The sequence below is a fragment of the Phragmites australis genome, chromosome 16, assembly GCF_958298935.1.
Source record: "Phragmites australis chromosome 16, lpPhrAust1.1, whole genome shotgun sequence".
NCBI classification, from domain to species: Eukaryota; Viridiplantae; Streptophyta; class Magnoliopsida; order Poales; family Poaceae; genus Phragmites; species Phragmites australis.
The window spans coordinates 3,182,514-3,206,093 of record NC_084936.1 but is presented as its reverse complement, the minus strand read 5'-3'; the positions used below and the strand labels follow the sequence as shown (position 1 = coordinate 3,206,093).

At 44.1% G+C, this 23,580-nt stretch overlaps 2 protein-coding genes and 1 pseudogene across 3 annotated transcripts; 2 read left to right on the top strand and 1 right to left on the bottom strand.

The window, feature by feature from the left end:
- Positions 1–10,271: 10,271 nt before the first annotated feature.
- Positions 10,272–11,381, top strand: LOC133895779 (uncharacterized). Of its 2 annotated transcripts, none has more exons than XM_062336286.1 (2): positions 10,272–10,484; positions 10,579–11,381. In XM_062336286.1, the coding sequence occupies exons 1-2, from the start codon at positions 10,305–10,307 to the stop codon at positions 11,194–11,196; spliced, it is 798 nt and encodes a 265-aa protein (XP_062192270.1). In that variant the 5' UTR covers positions 10,272–10,304; the 3' UTR covers positions 11,197–11,381. The 2 variants fall into 2 exon arrangements, with proteins under 2 accessions (XP_062192270.1, XP_062192269.1); XM_062336285.1 differs by having other exon boundaries at positions 10,576–11,381.
- Positions 11,382–13,906: 2,525 nt separating this feature from the next.
- Positions 13,907–15,272, top strand: LOC133896101 (uncharacterized). The gene is made up of 2 exons (XM_062336618.1): positions 13,907–14,206; positions 14,304–15,272. Exons 1-2 carry the CDS (start codon positions 13,964–13,966, stop codon positions 14,904–14,906), a joined length of 846 nt encoding a protein of 281 aa, XP_062192602.1. The 5' UTR covers positions 13,907–13,963; the 3' UTR covers positions 14,907–15,272.
- Positions 15,273–21,489: 6,217 nt separating this feature from the next.
- On the bottom strand, positions 21,490–23,446 carry LOC133896017 (pentatricopeptide repeat-containing protein At4g16835, mitochondrial-like; annotated as a pseudogene).
- Between the last annotated feature and the right edge of the window lie 134 nt (positions 23,447–23,580).

Here is a 23,580-nt window from a genome sequence, read left to right as displayed (position 1 = left end):
GCTAAACATAAAGAAATGCTCACACATATTATAAACACGTAAGGTACGTCGGGTACGTACGGTCGACAAATTTGAAGCGGTCTACGTCGTGTGTGTATATATATATATATATGACTTTTGCTAATTATTTTGTAGATTTTCTTGGATCGCCGGCAGTGACAGCTGCAGGAGATGGATTACTCTCTCCGGTCTTTTAATTCCTGTGGTTGGAGCATTTTGGAAGGTGCATGCAAATACTTAACGTTGAGTGAATTAAGAGAGGATTTAGACTCTTTTATCCCTGGTATTAATGCAGTTAATATCTTCTTTTCCTATGCCTCTTCGTGATTATGTATGTTGTGACTGTTAGGATTCCAAACATGCATCTTCACGGACGAACTACGAACTTCCAATTTGGCAGCAAGAGATCGTCAAGGTCATGTACGAAATTTGCATGCCTAAATTCTTTTAAAACATGAAACTTGTATGCGCCTAAAGTATGTCTCATTTTATGTTACCTGGACTTAAAAAATTCTGGTGATGTTAGTGCTTCCATTTAAGAGATCGCCAAGAGTATTTTTGTTCAAATTGTTTCATGCATGCTAAACACAATAGAGAAAAAAAATGCATAACTACTGAACACATGAGAATATATACGCGCTGCAGCAGCGGCAAAACTCGCCTAGCTTTGCGGGAAGAATAGGCACGGAGTGGCGCGAGTGAAAATCGTGCGGCGTACGCAGCGCGAGTGCAAATACGGAGTAGTTTGCAATTTTGGCACGGCAGCTAGCGAGTGCAAATGACATGACGCGACTTGCATGCAGTACCTTCCAAATTTTGCGGCAACAACAACGCTCGAGTAGGAAAAAAAAAAAGAGAAACCACATCTTGCATGCACAATGCAAGATTGGAACCTAGATCTCTTAACTACCTAGGTGTTAACTATTTCTTAATTACAGGAAGCACTCGGAGTAGCACATAATTAACTTTTTATTTGTATGTAAGATCACGTCTAAAACGACACGAATTAGAAAACCGGAGGGAGTATATATTCTTATTGTTGTCAGCATCAGCAACGGATCGACACGCACGCATGGTGCTCGTCAGTCGCGTGATCGATCCACCAAGAGACCGACCACTCTGTTGTCAGCATAGAATCAAGGGTGCTGACGGCGGCGACCGAACGTCGTCGTCCGATAGCATAGGATGCTTCCGTTTGTGGACAAGAGAATTCAAGGTGCACGCGCAACGAAAATGCTGAAAATCTCAAGTAAAATAAAGTTGGAAGGAAGATCACACGGCGATCCAAGAAAAGATATATATATACCTTTTTTAAACACCAATATAACTAATATGTACATACTCACACAATCGCCACACGCATGCACCCAAATATCTATTGAAAATCAGAGATGTTGAGCTTGAGGATTGATAAAATTATTATAGACGTCCCGTTATCGATGGGTACATCGTGTATAAAAAAAATTAAATCTTGTTAAAACATATAAGAAACAAATCTAGAATTTGATTTAAGTAGTAAAGGTTGTAGGCTTGATTCTCACACGTCCATGTATATATGAATAACCACTCAGGAAAGTGGCATAGAAAGTTTGAGGAAAAACAAACAACAAATTTGTACCATATAACTGCAGCTTGTAGGGTGGTGAGATAGATATTATTTTCGTTTTTTTACTTATAGTTTAGGAAATCGATACGGTCTGTATTAAGTACACGGCTAAATACTAGCCGTGCATGCTATAAGCGGATAGCATATACACCCTTAATTAAGAAAATATTTAATTAATTGCTTTCCTAATCAGGGCAAATTGGCATCCCGCACTCAAAGCGCGCTCACGGTAACACCTGGAAAAAAGCGAATTTGTCTATCCACAGGCAAAAATCATATGTATTGAAAAAAGTATTTTATATACTATTGAAAAGCATTTCATATGCTGTGAAAAAACATTTCATCTAACCATCTTTTCTATTTTTAGTAATCCTAACAAAGACTAGCAGGACATAGCAGCAAAGAAGAGAGGCGTACCCAAGCAGTTCAAAAAATCCAGAAAGCAAATTGTTTCAATTTGAAAAACTCAAATCCGTGTAAACTCATAAAAAACATATTAGTTCCAAATTACAAGCAATTCATATGAACCAGAAAAGCATATTATGTGAATTTGAAAAGCAAATTTAGCATAACTGGGTACAGATTTGAGAAAAATATTTTGACGAATAAGCAAGTTTTTTAAAGTCATGATCAAGTTTTCAAAAATCATAAGCAAATTATAATGCACACAGAAGCACTTTTTTATACGAAGTTGATGTTAAAAAAAATATCATCAAAATATATTCAACTGGGGTTTAGTTTTGAAGCTCTTATCGCACGAAACACAATGGTGCGATCGGATTTTAATTTAGATGCTCGTTTTGAAAACTATGGATTTTTTAAAGTTTTAAAATAGAGTTGCATATGAATGACATCAGCAATTTTATCATCTTTCACTTTCCATACATGCAACAGCACTGGACCTCTGATACTAAATGCTCGGCCGATCGTGCATGCCTCGCGATAAGGGCATCCACGCTCAGAATTTAGTCTTTAGGCTATAGTAAATACGTTTAATTATTATTTTTGACAACTACTTTTTAAAAAATTAATAAAAATTAAATGATTTTAAAGTATTTTTCATGATAAATTTACTACTATCATTTTCATATACTAAATTCTAATAATTTTATGTATATTAATAATTAAAGTTTCTAAAATTAAACAAGCAGCTGAGAGAGCTTCAATTCCGAGATATTTTAACCCGTCGGACGTCGCTACGATAATTGAGTAGAGTGGCAGTAGTAATTTCCTAGCGATCCAAATATTAGAAAAGTGGAGCAATTTCCTAAACGTTCAACTCGTACATCTTGTCAGCACTAATTGAGATTCGTGGACGTGTAATATGGATACACTCGATCGGGTGTGTGAGAATGCGGCGTATGTGCATAGTGGTGTTTCCTTTTTGTAATCGCAAAACCGAAAAAACTAACTAGTAATCTTTTTCCTTTCCTAATGTTATTGAGTTGAAATTTGCAAATCTCAACTAGAAGTTTGAATCTTTGAGTGGAAGTTTTAAAATGAGATATGCAGTACACATGACTGAATAACTTGGACTTATTTTGCTAGTAAATTTGGAAATCTTCTACGATTTGTTGACAAAGATCATTTTACGCTATTGAAACCAAGTCCCGGGGCTTTCTTGTGGCATAAAGTAGAGGTTTTATTCAATGGTATGGAAGAAAGATATCAAAATTTTATGCCAAATAGTTGAATTATTCCACAGACTATTTTAAGCAGTCTATGTCATGGTAAATAAACTGGCATGACTATTGTTAATATATTAGCCGACGGAGATAGATAAATAAATTAGTTTTCTCTCTCGGATAGATGTATTATTCCACAGAAGCTGGGATATGCCGTATATCTTTGGAACGTCATGATCCAGTACTCCAAAGTCCAACCACACATTTCCCATATTAGAAATTAGCTAGTGAAGACTGGAATCTTTGGCCTACGATGACGAAACCAAATTGATGACATGAACTCATGAAGATACATGTGCTCCACACATTTCCCATATTCGCAAGAACTGCGGTTTGACTTGCACACTTGTGCTTCACACAGTTTCCAAGATATTACTTTGGGCCCCTACATTTAATCTAAATCACAAAATTAAAGTTCAGACACCATTCACGTATGGGACGTTCCATACTTCATTAGACTTTTATTTATTTATTTTTGCAGTCGACGATTTCCACCATTGTTGGATCTGCATCAGACGACATAGGTAGCTTCCATCTTCTTCCTACCGTCTAAACATTCTTCTTCTTTCTCCCCCATCATTCTTCCTCACATGCTCATCCCTGCCCCTACCTCCTCTTGTATCCGGCAATGCTCTATTGCTAGATCCACAGCCACCACTCGACGCCACGCTAACCCGCTCTGCCAGTTAGTCTCCGAGTCGTCCCACCCTAACCTAGCCCACAAGTTGTCCGATTCTTTGCCACCCGCGGTTGCCACCTATCTCCTCCATCGGGTTGGTCTGCCTCCCAAGGAGCTCACTCTAAGCCTGGTAATGTTGAAAGCACCCAGGGAAGCTCAATTTCCACCGCTAACCTCAAACGACGTTCCACCCATGGGACTCTGGATACTGTGGAGGCACTGCTGCTGTTGCTATGGTGGTAATTGGCAATGAGGATGCAAGGTTATTTCTAGGATGATCGCCTATTTCCAGGCGAGCATGTGATCGCACGAGGAGGAGAATTAAGTTCAATTCGTGACGATTTCGACTACTTCCTCTACAATGATGCGTGCAACATTGGATTGAGCTAATCCAACTCTTCTTCTTCTGCTCTGCGCGTCTAGTGGTAACGATTTATGATCCTCTACTTGCATAGTTTCCTGGTTGAACGCGATATAATTTTTTTATTTACACTATTGGTGCCTACCCGTTCCTAAAAAATACACCCTAAAGCTAATATAGGGATGACAGCCATACCCGTGGGTTCTGCACCCGACGGGTGTGAGTTCGGGTGCTAAATCCCACCCACAAGTCTCGCGGGTCAAGTACCCAAATTGTAGCGAGTCAGGCGCAGGTTGGTACCTAAGCCTGTGGGTGCCCATAGGTCACCTGAACAGCTCACTCAGCACTCAACCACTCGTGTAGCCTAGCCCAACGCCTTGCCTCCATCCCTCCACGTGAGGCATATGCCGCATCTGCCCCCATCCACATTACACCAACCGTGTTGGCCCCCTCCGCGTCGCTCACGCCATGCCAGCCCCTCCACGTCGCCCCATCTGCACCGGCCCCCTCCGCGTCACCCACGCCACGCCAGCACCTCCATGATACCCAACCATGATGGCTCCGCCTCCTCCGGTGCCTCCTACTCTGTCGCTTTGGTCAGCGAGGCTTCCCGACCCGATGGGCATCTGAAACCTGACGAACACCCAGTGGGTGCGGGTTCAGGTGTCAGTTTTCGCTCGTTTGTCATTTCGAGCTCGGATTGGGTTGAGACTGTCGGGTTTCAAGTCAGGCGTGGTTTTGCTCCACCTGGCTCTGACCCGACCCGTTGTCATCCCTAAAGCTAAACCCCACCACTAACCTTGTCGGAGTATGTCGACAGTAAAATCCGCCATTTTTAGTCGATTGCTCAGTATGAAATGCATCTGTGTATATGTTAACAATGTCAGATGTTGTAGGACTTAGCATCGCAACAATATAATCAATAATGAAAACAAGAACACATGTGATCCAAAGATTACACGCAATAAGCCCTCGACTAGGTTTAGATCCTATCCAGGCTAGCCAAGACCTCCCCTGTAATCTATCTCAAAGATCAATACAATAACATAGGACATAGGACTATTATCCTTCGGGAGGCTTGAACCGGTATAAATCTCTATCTTTCAGTGCATGATTCATCAAGAGGGAGTATCCCCTACTATAATCTCATATTTGTAAGATTGGCGATTTACTAATAATCGACACGGATGGTATACCTACATGATCCTTAGACCTGAGATCATCATTAATACCCAGAATGTATAGTAACACACTTAGGGGTTGAAAAATTCTACTTTGTAATTGGGTAGTTATAAAGGTAGTTTCTGGATATGCTATGAAATACGTCATGAGGTGTGAATGATCAAGATGGAATTTACCTCTCCCAGATAATGAGAGAGGGGTATTTGAGCCCCTCGATGTGGTTGGATTAAAAAAGTACATGACCATACTAATATGATTAAATAGGTAATTACGAGTTAGTAATCTGTTACAAGATCGAGTGAATGGTCGAAGTATCATAAGAACGACACATATCTTACCTTGAGCTTGACTGATATTGTGAGGCAGAGATTGGTATATGTGTATATCAAGATTTATCCAATATGATTTTGTTCTAAAGTTAATATGTCTCGCTTGGTACCCCTATTGACTTGAGGTATCAAAAGAGTTTCCATGTTGCGATTGTTTACACATTAAACTAATAGGTTAGACACTTACATGTTTGGACACTAATTCAGACTGGGTCCATAACTAAACTACATGGATAATGATCCGTGAGGAATTAGAATACTAATGGGTCGCTAATGTGGCAGCCATTAGCATGCTCTATGTAAATAGAGGCATGGGCTGTGTGTGTACAACAATTCCACGAACCTGAAACCCAGCCTAGTCGCCACCTTCACTCGACATCCCCAAGACACCCTAGCTAGGCACACAGTGTTAGCACACCGGCACACGAAGTTCTACCTCTGGATGTGTGGATACTGTGGATACGTTGTTGTTGTTGCTATGGAGGTAATTGGTGATGAGGACTTGGGATTGTTGTTAGGACGATCGTCTACTTCCAGGTGAGCATATGATCGTACAAGGAGAAGTTCGATTCGTGACGAGATTGACTACTTACTCTACACTGATGCGTGCAACATTGGATTAAGTTATTCTGTGCGCCTTATGGTAACGATTCATGATCCCATACTTATATAGTTTCCTAATTAAACACGGTATAAAATGTTTGATTTACGTGATTGTAGTCTACCCGTTCCCCAATAATACCCTTAAACTAATCCCCTCTCACTAGCCTCGCTGGAGCACGTCGACAGTAAAATTAATCAGCCATTTTCAGTCAACTGCTCGGTAGAATACGCGTTCGTGTGCATGTTAACAATATCAGATCGAAAATGCTTAGCCTGCAAGGCAAGTACAGCAAGATGCTGTAGGACTTAGCGTCGCAACAATATAATCAATAATGAAAACAAGAACACGTGATCCAGAGACGTAGACGGCACGCACGCGAGCTTGCCAAGGCGAGTTGCAGCCGGGGAGGCTCGACGGCGCGTGCGTCACGCCAAGTCACAGACAGCGGCCGGCGGCGGCGGCGGCGCTCGGGTGGAGCGGTGTCGAGGTTGACGGTGAGTCGCGCTGCAGACGCGAAGACAATGGTCTCAGTCGCCCGGCCGGTCCGGTTGATCGCATCTAACTCATGCGATATGAAACGTAAGACGACAAACACATGAGCTCGATATATAGTTAACATAAAATCAATTGAATAAACCAGGAATATAATAGGGAGTATATGTTCTTGTCTGCTTGTTAACGTGGCCCATCAGCATACATGTGTGCACCAACCCAATCGACTGATCGAGATGGTCGGCGACGAAGTTTTCAACGAGCCGACTCAGCACGCGAGCGCGCATGTGTTGGAGGTCAGACGACGACGCCGACGTTCTCCCGCCACCGTATCGTGGAAACCAATTTGCAGAAGCTGCTAGCACCACCGTGTGAAGGTAGTCCAGAGAAAACGAGGGAAAGACAACTCCACATAAAGATATGGACACACAGGTTAACTCATTTGTTTATTCCTCTTACTTAATATTTATCTATTTGTTAGTTCTCTTACTCGTTGTATAAATTTTTTACTTATCTCTTTAATATAAATTTCAACATAAAAAACTGTAGTTTATATGTGTGCAAGAGTTAGTAAAATTTTTATTTTTAAGAAAACAACGAGGACGCTCTTCCATATGTGCATACAGCATATGGAATATTCACCACGGTCTTTGGCCTTACGCGTGGTCACCATTTTCTACGGCTCCTAGCAGCGTGGTCAGCCAGTCAGTCAGCAGCAGCAGTCGACTTCCTTGTTGTACTTTGCCCTTCTGGGCATTAATCTCTCCTGCCCATTAGTTTAAAAAAGTTTTTTTGACGAAAAAACAGAAGCGCTGCTTTTTATTTCATTAGAAGGAACAAAGAGGTACAAAATGATTAAAAATGAAACAGGAAAGGAAGCATCGATGTGTCTATCTAACTAACCAAAACAAAGAAGATCTATATATGGGTGGGAGAACCCATGACTTTCACGCCGATGAGGATCCAAACAACGTATTCTTTCCTGATGAAGGTAAAAAATGGTAAATTTATTGGTCGCTTGTCCTTAAAAGATGCACCAATTCTGAAGTTTTTTTCTTGACACTTGTGGTGTGACAGTTACACACTGTTTCCACCATTTCAAGAAGGGCGGATGGAGTTGATTGCCCATGTTCGGCAGACCAGACCAGGAGGCTACTATTGTCCAGATTGTTATGGAAAAATAACATTCGAGGAAGAGGTGATCAATGGTCTCTAGGTTTCGCATGCATAGGGGGCAAAAGTAGGAATTTGGCCACCCCTGCAGAATAGGTGATCTACAGTGTAGACACTCTTCTGGGCGAGTAGCCAGACAAAGAATTTGATCCTAGGTGTCACCCAAGGATCCCAGACGAGCGGCGCATAGTTGATGGAGATGCTGTCGGTGAACTGTGCAATGTAGACTGACCTAGATGTGTATTCGCCCAAGGCTGTCTCTCCCCACTTGATGTTGTCTGGCACGTTAGATAGAATAATTCCTTGTAGAGCCCGCCATAGTTGAACATAGTCCGGTAGTAGGTTTGGCGTGATGGTGTTCCGGATGTCATCAATCCATTTGTTTCCTGTGAGTGCTGCACAGATAGTTCGGCTATGTGGTCGTAAATTTGAGAATAGTTGTGGTGCTACGTTTTTGGGTGCCGAACCGTGTAGCCAAGGGCTGCTCCAGAAGTCTGCTATGTTCCCATTTCCCGACAATCACCGTTGTGAGGGTATAGAACAATTGCAAATTTGTGCCATCACATGGTAGTTCCAGTCCCACCCATAGCTTATCCGGTGTCTTCCAAGAGAACCATAGCTAGCGTAGTCTAAGTGCCGACCAAATTCTCGAGGTTCAGGACGCCTAGACCCCCAAGTTCCTTCGGCTGGCGGACTCTGGCCCATGCAGCTCCACTGGCCTCCTCAGTGCCCGCCCATAACCATGAGCACATGATTTTCTCAAGGCGCTTGCGGATGGACACCGAAAGCCTGTGTGTTGTCATGATGTATACGGGCAGCACTGCGAGGATGCTTTTCAGAAGCACTACTCATCAGGGCGGGGTGAATAATCTTCCTTTCCACTCTGCTAGGCTTCCAACCGCACGGTCAATTAGTAGTTGGAGCTCAACATGTCACAGCTTCCGTAGGGACAAAGGCAATCCCAAATACTTGAAAGGTAGTGATACAAGTGGGATTTGCAGATGTTGAAGGATGTGTGTCATGTCAATATTATCACATCAAATTGCGGCCACCGAACTCTTTGCAAGGTTTGCGTGCAGCCCCGAAGCTTGTCCAAAGGTGTCCATAATTTGTCTTGTGGTCTGTAGCTCATCCTTAATGGGCGCTAGGAAGATGGCCGCGTCATCGACGTATAAGGAGAGCCTCATGCGTGCAGCTCTATGATTGAGCTATGATAGGTAGCCTTCGTTGGTTGCTAGCTCTAAGAGGTGTTGCAGTGGATCAATTGTGATGATGAATAAGAAGGGGTAGAGTGGGTCCCCTTGTCGAAGTCCCCGGTGGTGGAGGAGGTACTACCCTGGGGAAGCATTGAGGAGCACTCTTAATGAGGATGTGGACAGGAGGATGGACATCCATTCTCGCCATCTAGCTCCAAAGCCCCTTACTTGTAAGAGATCCAGCATGTAGGGCCACACTAACATGTCGAAGGCCTTGGATATGTCGAGCTTCAAAAGTAAGGATGGTTGATGCTTGCGGTGTAGTGCCCAAGCTAGATTTTGGACATAGAGGAAGTTCTCTTGGATACACTTCTTCTTAACAAACACGCTATGAGCCATTGAAACTAGATCATTGAGATGCGGTGCGAGTCGCAACAACATAACTTTGATAATAAGTTTTGCCAAATTGTGGCCCTCCTTTTTAGGTAGCAAGGTGACCAAGACACCCTTTATGCGATCAAAGTGGCGTCTGTGCATGGCGTAGAAGTGGTGTATTGCGACCATGATGTCCCCCAACATGTCCGATAGAAACAACCGGTGAAGCCATGTGGGATAGGTGCCTTGTCGCTTGGGAAGGCCTTGATAACCACCCAGACCTCCTTCTTGGAGAAGGAAATCTCTAGGGATGATAGGTCAAGGAACGATAGGCCGAGTCCCTCCCAGTGTAAGGTTGTTGAGCTATCAGTTGGGGTGGCTAAGGATGTTGAAGAAGTGGCGTTGGATTTCAGCAGCCTTATCTTCGTGATTGACTGCAACGCCAGAAGGTATTTGCAAAGAGTGGATGTAATTTTTCCTTCGTTTAAAAAAGTCATCAGTAGCAGTGGCCACATTGCTCACGTACGCGCCACATCTTCTTCTATAAGTAGTAGACGATCGAGTCCATGCACGGCACGAATCTACCGCACCGGCTAGCTGATCGAAGCTACAGCTCTCAGATATGCAGATGGGTTCGAGTTGGACGACGACGCAGCTGGACTACCTGCTGGTGCCGCTGGGCCTGGCGGTGATGCTGGGCTACCACCTCTGGCTGCTCCTCCGCATCCGCCGCCGCCCGGAGACCACCGTCGTCGGCATCAACGCCATCAACCGCCGCATCTGGGTCCGCTTCATCATGGAGGTCCGTGTATGCATGCTACTTCATTTCCATCTTTGATTATTGAGTTGGACGGTCGGGATCGGTCACGCTCACGCACCATGCATGCATACAGGAGTCGTCGTCCGGGAAGCACGCGGTGCTGGCGGTGCAGACGATGCGCAACAGCATCATGGCCTCCACCGTGATCGCCTCCGTCGCCATCACGATCAGCTCCCTCGTCGCGGTCCTCATGGCCAGCGGCGTCGCCCACGGCCTCTTCGTCTCCTCTGGCTCCCAAGGCAGGGGCGAGCTCACCATCGTGGGCGCCAACAACATGACCGTGCTGACCATCAAGTTCTTCGCCATCCTCGCCTGCTTCCTCGCCGCCTTCCTCCTCAGCGTGCAGTCCATCCGCTACTACAGCCACACGGGCCTCCTCGTCAACGTCCCGCTCCACGCGCACCGCCGCCCGGCCCGCGCCGTCGAGTACGTCACCGACACGCTCAACCGCGGCTTCTACTTCTGGTCGCTCGGCGTCCGCGTGTTCTACATCTCCTGCCCCATCTTCCTCTGGCTCTTCGGGCCCATCCCCATGTGCGCATCATGCGTCGCCATGGTCAGCGCGCTCTACTTCCTCGACATCTGCAAGGAATGGGACAAGGACGACGGCGGAGACGACGGCGGCGGCGACGCCGACGGCCAAGAAGGGAAGACGGCCGCCTCTGGTAGGGTGATGCCTCAAGAAGTTGTGTGAACTGAATTAATCCAGGTCCATGCCACGCATATCCTCTGCCTTCAATTCAGACGGCAAGGTTTTTCAACTTGTCACTGAATTTGTAGCAAAATTCAGGATTTCAACAATGCTCGTTGAATCCTGATTAATGATTGAGTACCAGTACGAGTACTGGGATTTCAATTTTATTTTATAATTTTTTGTCACCAGTGAAAAGATCAAAATTCATGAAATTTTAGTCATTTTTCATCATCTGAAATTAGATAAGAAATTCATGAAAATTCGACGAAATTTAATCTCTGACGAGTACTGCCATGTAGAAATTAAATTCTTTTCGAAAAGGCCTACGGTGAACACTTCTCATTGCCACACTTACTGTCGCCCCTTACAGAAGAAGGAAGTAAAACATATGCAAGCTGGATTCTATTTTTTTTTTTCAAACTATGAGCAGGAGCACTGCTCTTTCATTTAAAAAGAATGAAAACAAATTCTTCATGCTGAAACTAAACATATAAACCGATTAGATAATAATCGCCTGCATTCCGCACGCCATTCTTCTGATCGAGAGCACTATTTCCTCCTTGATGAAATGGAAAATCTGCGAGCAGATCTGCTGAAATGCAAGCTGGATGATTCAGCATTACAGCACTGCAATTTACATTTACTAGAAATACTTACAGTGTACTATATGCTTGTAAATAATGCTGCAGTGTATATAAAGCTTCATGGGGAAACAGAGCGTCATCAATTGGCAGTATGACCCTAGCTTAGTATATATATATTACCAGCAGACATAGACAAAACAAATTTGAATTGGCACATTCTGGAAACAGCGGATCAAAACATGAAGAAAACAGAGGAGATTAGACGAACCAGATACTGAAACCTAACAAGGAGGCCTAGAGGACCAACGACCCAGAAGAAACTAAACTCATTTGGGCGCAGTTGGGCCTGATGCCAGGTGTTGCCACCCTTGGTGCCGCTTGGCACATTTCCATGTTGGGCAGTGTCAACCCATGTTTCTTTTTTTCTTTCTTTTTTTACAGCTGCGTCCTCTTTCCGGAACTTAGAGGCCTTAAATAGAGGTGTACCTCCAGGGTTGAAACCTGGACCGGTAAGAATGTGCCCGTGCACCTTACCAGTGAGCCGTTCGCTCGCCTGCTCAACTTTCTTCGAGAGGTCGTTCCCACCGACTTAAGGTTTACAAGGGTTCAGAACACAATTTGGAACTCATCTAGTTGGTCTTTCCATCGTCCCAAGAAAAGGACTCTATTAGGATGCATATAAATAGAGGACGTCGTGCACATGCTATAAGGATGCAGATTCCCTCATGGGGTGGGCTCAACTAGGGTTAGGAAACAGATATCTTCTACCTCGCCACATACCGAGGTGATCTGTCAAATTTTAATGGTGTGCCGCACGGAACCATCTTGATTGTATGGCACTGCAGCCGCCCGCCTCAAGGTTTATGCCCCATCTTTCGTGGAGGTGTTCCAGAGGTACTCTAGATCAACTTTGTGCCATGTACTCTCGAGTTATTATACAGTAACTTTCCGTTCTTTCTCTTAGATTGTTGGGATCTTGTCATGTTACTAAATATGTTCTCATTGCGATAGTTTTAAATTTGGAGTTTCCATATATTCTTGTTGATAGTGCATTTCCATATGACCTTGGCATAACCTACTATGTGACTAGGACCTAGTCAAACCTCTTTGTCTGCAGTGTAACTGTTGAGTAGTTCGTTATTAAAAAAAATTTAGCAGCAGCTCCCCACTGTGTAGCCTTCTTTGGAGATGGTAGGGTGCGAGATGGGGCTTAAAGCCCCACCGACTCGACTCATCTCATCAAGTCTTATCACTGAGCTCTATATACGTCCGCTGTAGTTAGTTATTCAATAAGTAGCGCAATTTGATATTTGCATGCAAGTAAACCTTGGGGCTTAAGCCCCACCGACTCGACTCATCTCATCGAGTCTTATCACTGAGCTCTATATCCGTCCGCTGTAGTTAGTTATTCAATAAGTAGCGCAATTTGATATTTGCATGCAAGTAAACCTTGCATGTGGGAAGATCGTCCCTAACCTTTCTGAGATGACGCTCTGTGTGGTAGCGAGTACACGTTGTGGCAAATCAATCAATTCGTAGTATGACCCTCGCTTAGTTTATATAACCAGCAGATATAGACAAAACAAATTTTTTCTGCTTGGATCTTATATTGACGTGTGGGCAGTGACAACTGACAGCTACTAATTACCACAGGAGATGGATTATTCTATAGAAGCAGAGACACATAATCCAAGTTCGTTTACACATGCACCGTCTTCATCAGCAACGGCGTTGGATCTTTTGACCTCGGATCACGAGCCAAATCGTTGACACCACCACGGTGCACTCCCTCCGATCGTTCGTTGCAAGAATTGCAATTTGATTTGGACACCCTAACCGACACGGTCGCCGATGCATCACTATTTTAATTTCTATGTCACAAAATATACGAAAATACATACTATTCGACGACGATCGAATCGAGCGCTGATGAAAACAATTTCATATGGTCGAATCAGATGCCTTTTACTACTGTATTTACAGACTTTTACATATGGTCGTCAGATCCAAGATGCATGATCGGCAAGTACAGGTTCTGGACAATATTCCAATTTATATTTGAAAACAACAGACGTACGGTGGTAAGTAAGTAAGTAAGCGCTATATAAGCAAGTAATTAACAGGAGCTTTCAGCTTACGTGGTCACACCGATCTACAGCACTGGCTCCTGCTGTGTTCACTGCATGCTCAGTAGAAGAAGCTACCCTCACTCACCCTCTCATCAGTCATCTGCGCCGGCTGGAGCTAGCAGCTCAGATATGAAGAGGGGGTCGTCGCAGCTGGACTACGTGCTGGTGCCGCTGGGGCTGGCGGTGATGCTGGGCTACCACCTCTGGCTGCTCCTCCGCATCCGCCGCCGCCCGGAGACCACCGTCATCGGCATCAACGCCATCAACCGCCGCATCTGGGTCCGCTACATCATGGAGGTACGTGTGTACGTACGTCCATGGTATGCAGCTAGCTCGTTTCTTTTGATGCATGCATATATGCATTATCTCCGATTCCAATCATGCATGCATGCAGGAGGCGTCCGGGAAGCACGCGGTGCTGGCGGTGCAGACGATGCGCAACAGCATCATGGCCTCCACCGTGCTCGCCTCCGTCGCCATCACGCTCAGCGCCCTCGTCGCCGCGCTCATGGCCAGCGACGCGGCCCACGGCTTCTTCGCACGCTCCGGCTCTGGCTCGGGCGCGGGGCTCGTCCTGGGCGCCGCCGGCAAGGCCGCGCTGACCGTCAAGTTCTTCGCGATCCTCGTCTGCTTCCTCGTCGCCTTCCTCCTCAACGTGCAGTCCATCCGCTACTACAGCCACACGGGCCTCCTCGTCAACGTCCCGCTCCGCGCGCACCGCCGCCCTGCCCGCGCCATCGATTACGTCACCGGCACGCTCAACCGGGGCTTTTACTTCTGGTCGCTCGGCGTCCGCGCCTACTACTTCTCCTGCCCCATCTTCCTCTGGCTCTTCGGGCCCATCCCCATGTGCGCCTCCTGCGTCGCCATGGTCGCCGCCCTCTACTTCCTGGACGTTTACAAGGAGTGGGACAAGGACGAAGGCAGCGAAGACGCCGGCGGCCAAGAAGGGAGGACGTCCGCCACAGGAAGGGTGATGCCTCAAGAAGTTGTCTGAAATCTGAATTGAAGCCAGGGTCCAGGTACATCATCAGGCTTCAGTTCAGACAGCAAGATCGATATTTCAACCTGTCACCGAAGTGCAGAGGATATGAATCCTTGCAAGGATTTGAAATAAGGAATTTCCCAAAAGAAAAGAAAAAAACAAGGGATCTGGATTTAATGCTCGTTGAATCCGGATTAATGAGTACTAGTACCAGTACTGTATTGTACTAGCAAATAAATTTGATCTCCTTGGTGTTTCTACCTAGGACCTTTTTGGATCTTGTGCTACTGTCCTATTGGGCAAGTCAATGATGTGATTGATGATGCAAGTCAACTCCACGGTATCTTGTGCTACTGTCCTTGTTGTTTTTATAACAAAACTAACAAGATCTTGTTGTCTACTTTGATCTTATGCACATACGGTACTTTCAAAAATAATACTCCCTCTTATTGCAAATATAAGTCGTTTTAGTCTTTCAACTATTTTCTAAATATAAGTTATTCTTAAATTTTTATGTATTTTTTTCTTTTGTTCCCTTCTTACCTTGTTCAATAAATGCTATCACTCTCACAAATTAATAAGTTATCATTTTCAATACAGAATAAATAAAGGCAATAAGGTCATTTGATCTATTTTCTTAATCCTTGTGCACAAGTCTAAAACGATCTACATTTACAATCGGAGGGAGTACCGATTATGCATCCTTACTTCTTTATAATAAAAGAAATCATTAAAGGATATGAATAAACAATATATCAACCTCTCTTCGTCGGAATCTGTGGTTAAGGACTCCCTTAAGCTACCAAATATTTTATTTTCCAACAATAGTCACATGACGACAGCTATTGCAACTTATTCTATAAATCAATATGTATAGAGATGGAATATAAGAGATAATCGATTCTGTCAATTTATTTTATAGTCCGGATGCTCACCGGTCTTGTTGCATGTGCAGTTATCTTCTCGTTGGAGTATCCTCTTCTTGACATACACGGTGATCTTGTTTGTGATTGCTCCTAAATAACGAAAGTATATATATCTTGCTTGCTTTCTTCATGCTCATGCACTAGAGCACTTAATTAGGAACACAATACCTGATGAATCACTTGGTAGTTCATAAAAGGTCGCTGAGGTCGTTGGTGATATTGGTGTAGTCCTTAATCCCCTTGTCGACTTGGACCTTGTTACAGACTCCTGGAGGCTGTGTCCTGTTCTGCAGGCTCCACTATTTGTAGCATGCAGGTTGTGACTTGTCCTGTACATGTGTTTGATGGTGTGACCTCGAGCTGTGCAAAGTTCAATTTTTTAATTTCTCTAACAAATTCAATCAAACATAGCTCCTTGCCCGTCTACTATCGTGATTTCGAGGTGCATAGCCTAAGCCTAGCTCCCGTATCCTTACTTATCAATCCACTACTTCGTCGATGTCTCTTGTGACTGTTCGAGGTTAGGGCGCTCCACCATTTGTTGCATGCAACACAACTTCATCGGTGTCTCTTGTCACTATTTTAGGTTGTTGCTCTTCACCATTTGTAGCATGCAAGTTATGCTTTGTCCCGTACGTCTGTTTGATGTTGTGACCTCGAACTGAGTAGAAATGAATTTATTGTCTGATTTTTTGATTTCCCTAATATATTCAATCAAACATAGCTATTCGCCCACTTATCGCCATCACAAGGTCCACAGCCCATAATGCATCCTTACTTGACAACCCATGGTTTTGTTGATGTCCCTTGTCGTCATTGCAGGTTACAGCTTCGCATGCTGGTTGTGCCTTGACTCGCCGCTTGCCCCATGCTACAGTCTCAAGTTACACAACAATAAATTTGTTATCTAATTTTTTTATTTTTTAATAGTTACTTTTCTCAGCACACAAATGCAAATCAAATTCCTACTTTTTTTAGTAACTTTTATTAAAAATCTTATTATATTTTATTCTGAATTTTACTTTTTTCTTAATTGTATTTGACTTCGACTCTTTTTTTTCTATTTTATAGCCCAAGTTTCAGTTATTATGAATTGTATTTTACATAGACTATTTATTTACATATTTTCCTTATCAATTAGTATGAAGATCAAACGTATTTTGCTTACAAGGACGACGGCAGCGTCACCGCCGTCCAGCCTCAGGAAGGCGTCTGAATTGAAACCAGGATCAGACGGCAAGATCTCTCAACTTGTCGCTGAAAATGCAGGAGAGAATATGAATCTGGCGAGTACTGGCAATATAGAAACAAGGAATTTCTCAAAAACAAAAAAGAGTTACTACCTTCATTCTTAAATAGATATCATTTTATGAGTTTGATTTTGTTTTTAAATAGATGTCATTTTAGATTTTTAAAGTGGTATTTTATTAGAATGCTCATATTAAAGACTATTAGAAAATAGAATTTCAATTTAATGAGTGCAGTGGATTAGTGGTTATATGCTATTGATTGAATATTGGAGAAATCGATATGAGTAAATATATCATATATGAAAAAAAAATTATAACCTTGTTCTGTATGTCGAATACTAAATCGATATTAAAAGAAAATAGAGATAGCACTAGTGTCAAGCGATCATGATTCAATGCTCTTTGAATCCTGATTAATGAGTTGTAGCACTGTCCTGTAGCAAATTAATTTGATCTCCTGGGTGTCTGTACCTAGGACTAGCTTCTTGGACCTTGTACTCTGGGAGAAGTCAGTGATGTCATTGATGATGCAAAGTCAACTAGTTATATGGTACTTTGATCATGTTGTTTTTATAATAAAATGGATATTTCGACAATCAGGATATGATGGAATATAAATTGAGATCAAAATCTAGAGTCTGAAATAGGACCAAAGTACAGCTCAACGAGGATCATTACATTTACATGCATCCAAGATAAATGCATCAAACATATTAGGGCTAATTAACCTTGTTCCAGTGTGACGCACACCATATTCTAGATTTCTAGTTCCATTATGCTGTACTGCTTCCTGTACATATATACCGGCCTCTCTGTTCCCTTTAATTTGTTTGATCCGACTTCAGAGACCACGTTACTGCCGCTAGCATTGTACACAGTGATCTCCAGCAGCACATCACAGCAGTTTGATACACTCCAGGCCATGCCGCTCCTTCAAACTAGTCACTTTTCATCCACAACTTGATGGAAAGACAGTCAGATTTTGTCAGCGTAGACTTAATGCAAAGAAAGTAAGAAGGTTCACAATCTATAAATTCATTATACCAAGTGCACCTCAGCCTTCTCACCTCTAATCATACTGGAAGCATGCCAAATTGACAATTAGGGCCTTGAGATGCTCCTGTCTTCGAAACCCATCGCTCTTAAAGATCCTGCGCTAGAAGAGAATGAATTAGGTTTTTGTAAGCGCTCAACGTGACTGTTCTCAATCTGTTTCATCTACATTCTTTTTGTTATCATCTGCTACATCGTCATCACGGGGTATCTACATTTTTGATTGCTGATCGATATGTTAACTATGATCAGATCTCTTGTTTGCTCATATCTGACATGCTTAGTGTCATGTTGTTTCTGTTATTAAGTATATTAGAGAGATATATGTGTAGTCTTATTACGTACATAATATACTACTGCTATATAATTATGATAGTTTATTAGTTCGTATTAATGATTTATCTATGAATTAAATTAAACCAGAAATGCTCTTTTATCCAACAAAACTCTCCATAAATTTTCTTGCATTCTCTAACAAAGGGATGGGAAAAGAATTCAAATCTCAACAATGTATATATGGAGCTGCAGAATTTTGTGAAAAAAATACTCTCCTATTGCGTCGCTGAAATCATCTATTTCTGTGCATCCCGCAGTTCCTGATTGACCGCCTATTTCATCAACTTGTGGAAGCCAAAATGCAGAGAAGATAGCTTAAGAAAATTCTTCTATCAGCAGGCAAGAACATAGGTGTTATGTGCAGGATTACTGTCCACGCGCACTGTTCAGGAGTGAACAGTAACCACGTCATTGTACCACGAAGAGATCCGATTCAAAGACTTCAAATTAGGATTTATCTATTCGGTTTATTACTTTGAATCAGATTCGGTTAGATATAAGATTAGATATTAATTAGTTTAAATTAGATAATAGTTAAAGATAATATTACATGTAAGTTAGTGTTGAATTAGAATTACGACTCTATAAGCTAACTAGTTAGCTATATATACACGACGTCAGCCATGATTAATCAATGCAGAAAAATAAATCAATCTAGTTCTCAGTTTTTTTCTCTTATGTCTTCCCTATAGTTATAAGTTTTTACAATCTATAGTTCAATCTCTCCCTAGCAGCTGATGCCACCCAACTATCCTCCAAGCAGTGTTTACCTTAATATTTGGTATCAGGGATGCTAGATTCCAAATCCGTCAAGAGCTCTAGCTCTTAGGTCGTCGACTCCCTAGCCAAGGTGGTGGCTGATCTACAGAAGAGCGTGCAACAACAGATTGAAGAATTGACACAACAAGTGGCTGCCATGTCCTCACAATAGACCATCATGTCTTTGTAGCTAGCCATGATCGACAAGCACGTGTAGGATGCCTTATCCTAGGTGACAACAGTACAACAACTATTGCAACATAGTACATGCATGCCCTCCAATACAACAGCCCCTTCACTGGCGGCAACCTAGCAGCAAATGACTAATTTGTCTTCTCACCTCTCGGCAGTGGAGAAGGTCATCAAGTCACCGCCGTCATAGAAACAAGAGGTAGTGTTTGAGCAACAGTCATCGCCGTCGCGGGCGTAGCAGGAGACGATATTCATGCTGATGTCCACTCTACTTGCGGTGGCCGTGAGGTCGCACTGGGTGGTCCCATCCATGAAGGGCTGCGTGTTAGGTGCTATGGCAATGCCCAATGTAGCTGTAGTAGCACCCTACCCGATTCTAGCAAGTTCAAAAGTTACAGCAACGTGAGGCTACCAAATTCTACCACCATGGTTACCACCATAGCTCAAGGATAAGCTACCTTGCAAGGAGGGTAAAGTGTTATGTGCAAGATTACTGTTGCAAGGATTGTACATGAACAGTACCATGCACTATAGTATGAAGAGATAAGATTCAAAGACTTCAGATTAGGATTTATCTATTCGGTTTCTTAGTTTGAATCAGATTAAGTTAAAGATAAGATTGGATATTGGTTATTTAAATTAGATAAAAGTTAGAGATAAGTTAGAGTCAAATTTGAATTAAGGTTCTGTAAGCTAGCTAGCCAGCTAAATATACATGGCGCCAACCTTGATTAATCAATGAAGAAAGATAAATCAATTTAGTTCTCAATCCTCTTCTCTTATATCTTTTTTATAGTTCTAATTCTCCTCAATCTATAGTCAAATCCCTCCGCTAACAGGTGATGCCACCTAACTATCCTCCCGACGGTGTTTACCTAACAATAGGCTAGCAAAAATGTGGGTATCCATAATTGTGACATTATATATAGTGCTGGGACTAGCAAGATGTACATCTTCAACTCCCTGGTACCCAGATGTAAATCTAATGCTTTTCATCAATCGTTCCATATGTTTTGGTTCTTGATTTGTCTACAACAATCACCGATAAGGTTCTGATAAATCTTATACTGGAATCATAAATCTTTTTCCCAGAGAACGGCGTCCTCCTTCTCCGGTGCATTCCTAAACCACTCCTCCGCTGCGCCCATGTCTCCAGAGCAGGCAAGCGCAGCAACCATCGCATTCCAAGAAACGGCTTTCCTCACCGGCATGGCCATGAACACGGCCTTGGCCTCCTCCAGGGCCCGTTCTTGGACAGCCCGGACACCATGGTGTTCCAGGACGCGACGTCCCTGACGGGCATCGCGGAGAAGAGCATCCGCGCGCCGTCGACGTCGCCGTTGGCGAAGTGGCAGGACAGGAGCGTGTTGTAGGACACGGCGTCCGGGTGCGGGATCCGGTCGAACAGGTGGCGCGCGTTCCCTGGCGTACCCCGCGAGGAGGCAGTTGTAGGTGGCCGTGGTCCTGCGGCGAGTCGACGCGAAGGCCTCCTCGGCGCCGGCGAGGTCCCCGCGGCGGACGGCCGCGGTGGTGATGGTGCGGGCGACGGCCAGAAGAGAAGGCTGCAGGGTCATTTCACGCGCGTCTCAGTCTCGCACCCAGTCTGGAGACTTGCATGGCCGGAGGTTGGATACGACGGCGGTGGTGACCGTCCGGGAGGAGGGTAAGTTCTTCCCTCATGGGCTCGGTTAGGATCGCCGGTGGCGACCGTACATGAACAGTAGCCGTGGCACTGTAGCGCGAAGAGATAAGATTCAAAGACTTCAGATTAGGATTTATCTATTCAGTTTATTAGTTTAAATTAGATTCAGTTAGAGATAAGATTAGATATTGGTTATTTAAATTAAATAAATGTTAGAGATAAGTTAGAGTCAAATTTGAATTAAGGTTCTGTAAGCTAGCTAGCCGGCTATATATACATGGTGCCAACCTTGATTAACCAATGAAGAAAGATAAATCAATCTAGTTCTCGGTCCTCTTCTCTTATGTATTTTCTATAGTACTAAGTCTCCTCAATCTATAGTCAAATCTCTCTGCTAGCAGCCAATGCCACCCGACTATCCTCTCGACGGTGTTTACCTAACAATAGGCTACCAAAAATGTGGGTATCCATAATTGTGACATTATAGATAGTGCTGGGACTAGCAAGATGTACATCTTCAACTCCCTAGTACCGAGATGTAAATCTAGTGTTTTTCATCAATCGTTCCATATGTTTTGGTTCTCGATTTGTCTACAACAATCACCGATAAGGTTCTGATAAACCTTAGACTGGAACGCATAAATCTTTTTCCCTAGCAAAAAAAACACCAGGTAGGGAACTTCTCATATGTCGACAGTTGATGATCCACGACCTTTGTTGTTGAACGGATCAGATAGTGCTGCACTCCCTGTTGTGAAGCCAGTCTATATCTAACACTGTTATTGAGATTCTTTACCAGTAATCCCCGCATGAGCAATGCCCACCTCTAAAATGGTGGAAACGTGTAGTATCCCTCAGAATGATTTCCCGATTCTCGATTTTTGAGATAAGCTTGGCTGCATTATGACAATCTCCACAAACCCTGAGATTCTTGAAGATCGTCAAGGTCATCCCAGGGGGGCTGCTAATCAGGCCAAAAGCAATAGCTAGCTTCTCGCTGTGCCTCATTAGCATTTGCACCTTCAGATTCTCCTCTACATCATGCAGTGCAAAATCAAGATCAGGAACGTAACCCATTGCCTTCATCAGCTCCTCTAACTAGTCGAATTTCTCATGAATCAAATGAAGCTGAGGATGCAGTCTGTCATTCGATCTGAACTCATGCCTCACACCCTTTATCTCAATCCAGCTATATCCAGGTGTTTTCACTACACCATTATCCTTCATCCACCTCCTTACTCTACAGACATCGGCCCACCTATTTGATGCAGCATAAATATTTGCCAATTGTACATAGGCACCTGCCCTCTGTGGGTCCTGCTCAATCAGCTTTCCAGCGGCAAACTCGGCAAATTCCAAGTTCTTATAAACTCTACAAGAAGCCAACAGGGTGCTGTAGGCAGAAGGATGCGGCTCAAAGGGCATTGAGCGGATCATGTTGACAGCTCTTCCAAGCAGACCAGCTCGACAGAGAAGATCCATCATCCATAAACTTCCTGCATTGTTTGAAAGCACTGCATTTCAAAATCACACAAGCTGTTAATACTGCCACAAAAGTAATCCAGGTAGGCACCACTCCTTCATCCTTCAATTTTTCGAACAACCTGATAGCTTTCCCTCCATCCCCATGCTGAGCATAGCCAGAAATCATAGCGTTCCAAGCAACTATATCCCTTGTATGCATCTCATTGAACAGCTTGCAAGCGTCGCCCAAATTGGCACACTTACAGTGTGCATCCATGGCCTTCAACACCCTTAAAGAATCAGCTGCACATGAATTCTTCACATACCCAGCAACCACCGCATTCCACGAAACCAAGTTCCTCACTGGCATTGCCTCGAAAAACTCCATGGCCTTCTGCACATTGCCAGAGTCCATGTACCCCGACACCATGGCAGTCCAGAGAACGGCGTCCTCCTTCTACCTTCTCCGGTGCATTCCTATACCACTCCTCCGCTGCGCCCATGTCTCCAGAGCAGGCAAGCGCGGCAACCATCGCATTCCAAGAAACGGCGTTCCTCACCGGCATGGCCATGAACACGGCCTTGGCCTCCTCCAGGACCCCGTTCTTGGACAGCCCGGACACCATGGTGTTCCAGGACGCGACGTCCCTGACGGGCATCGCGGAGAAGAGCATCCGCGCGCCGTCGACGTCGCCGTTGGCGAAGTGGCAGGACAGGAGCGTGTTGTAGGACACGGCGTCCGGGTGCGGGATCCGGTCGAACAGGTGGCGCGCGTTCCCTGGCGTACCCCGCGAGGAGGCAGTTGTAGGTGGCCGTGGTCCTGCGGCGAGTCGACGCGAAGGCCTCCTCGGCGCCGGCGAGGTCCCCGCGGCGGACGGCCGCGGTGGTGATGGTGCGGGCGACGGCCAGAAGAGAAGGCCGCAGGATCATTTCACGCGCGTCTCAGTCTCGCACCCAGTCCCCCCCCCCCCCCCGGGCCCACCCTAAAAAGCCTTTTTCTTCCTCTAAAAAAACTTTTTCCTCTGAATTTTCTATAAAGCAATTAAACATCTACTGTACTAGAT

Coding starts and splice junctions, on each gene's coding strand:
- LOC133896101 (XM_062336618.1), top strand. CDS start 13,964: ATGCTCAGTAGAAGAAGCTACCCTCACTCACCCTCTCATCAGTCATCT. Junction 14,207..14,303: donor GGGTCCGCTACATCATGGAG/GTACGTGTGTAC, acceptor GCATGCATGCAG/GAGGCGTCCGGGAAGCACGC.
- LOC133895779 (XM_062336285.1), top strand. CDS start 10,305: ATGCAGATGGGTTCGAGTTGGACGACGACGCAGCTGGACTACCTGCTG. Junction 10,485..10,575: donor GGGTCCGCTTCATCATGGAG/GTCCGTGTATGC, acceptor GCATGCATACAG/GAGTCGTCGTCCGGGAAGCA.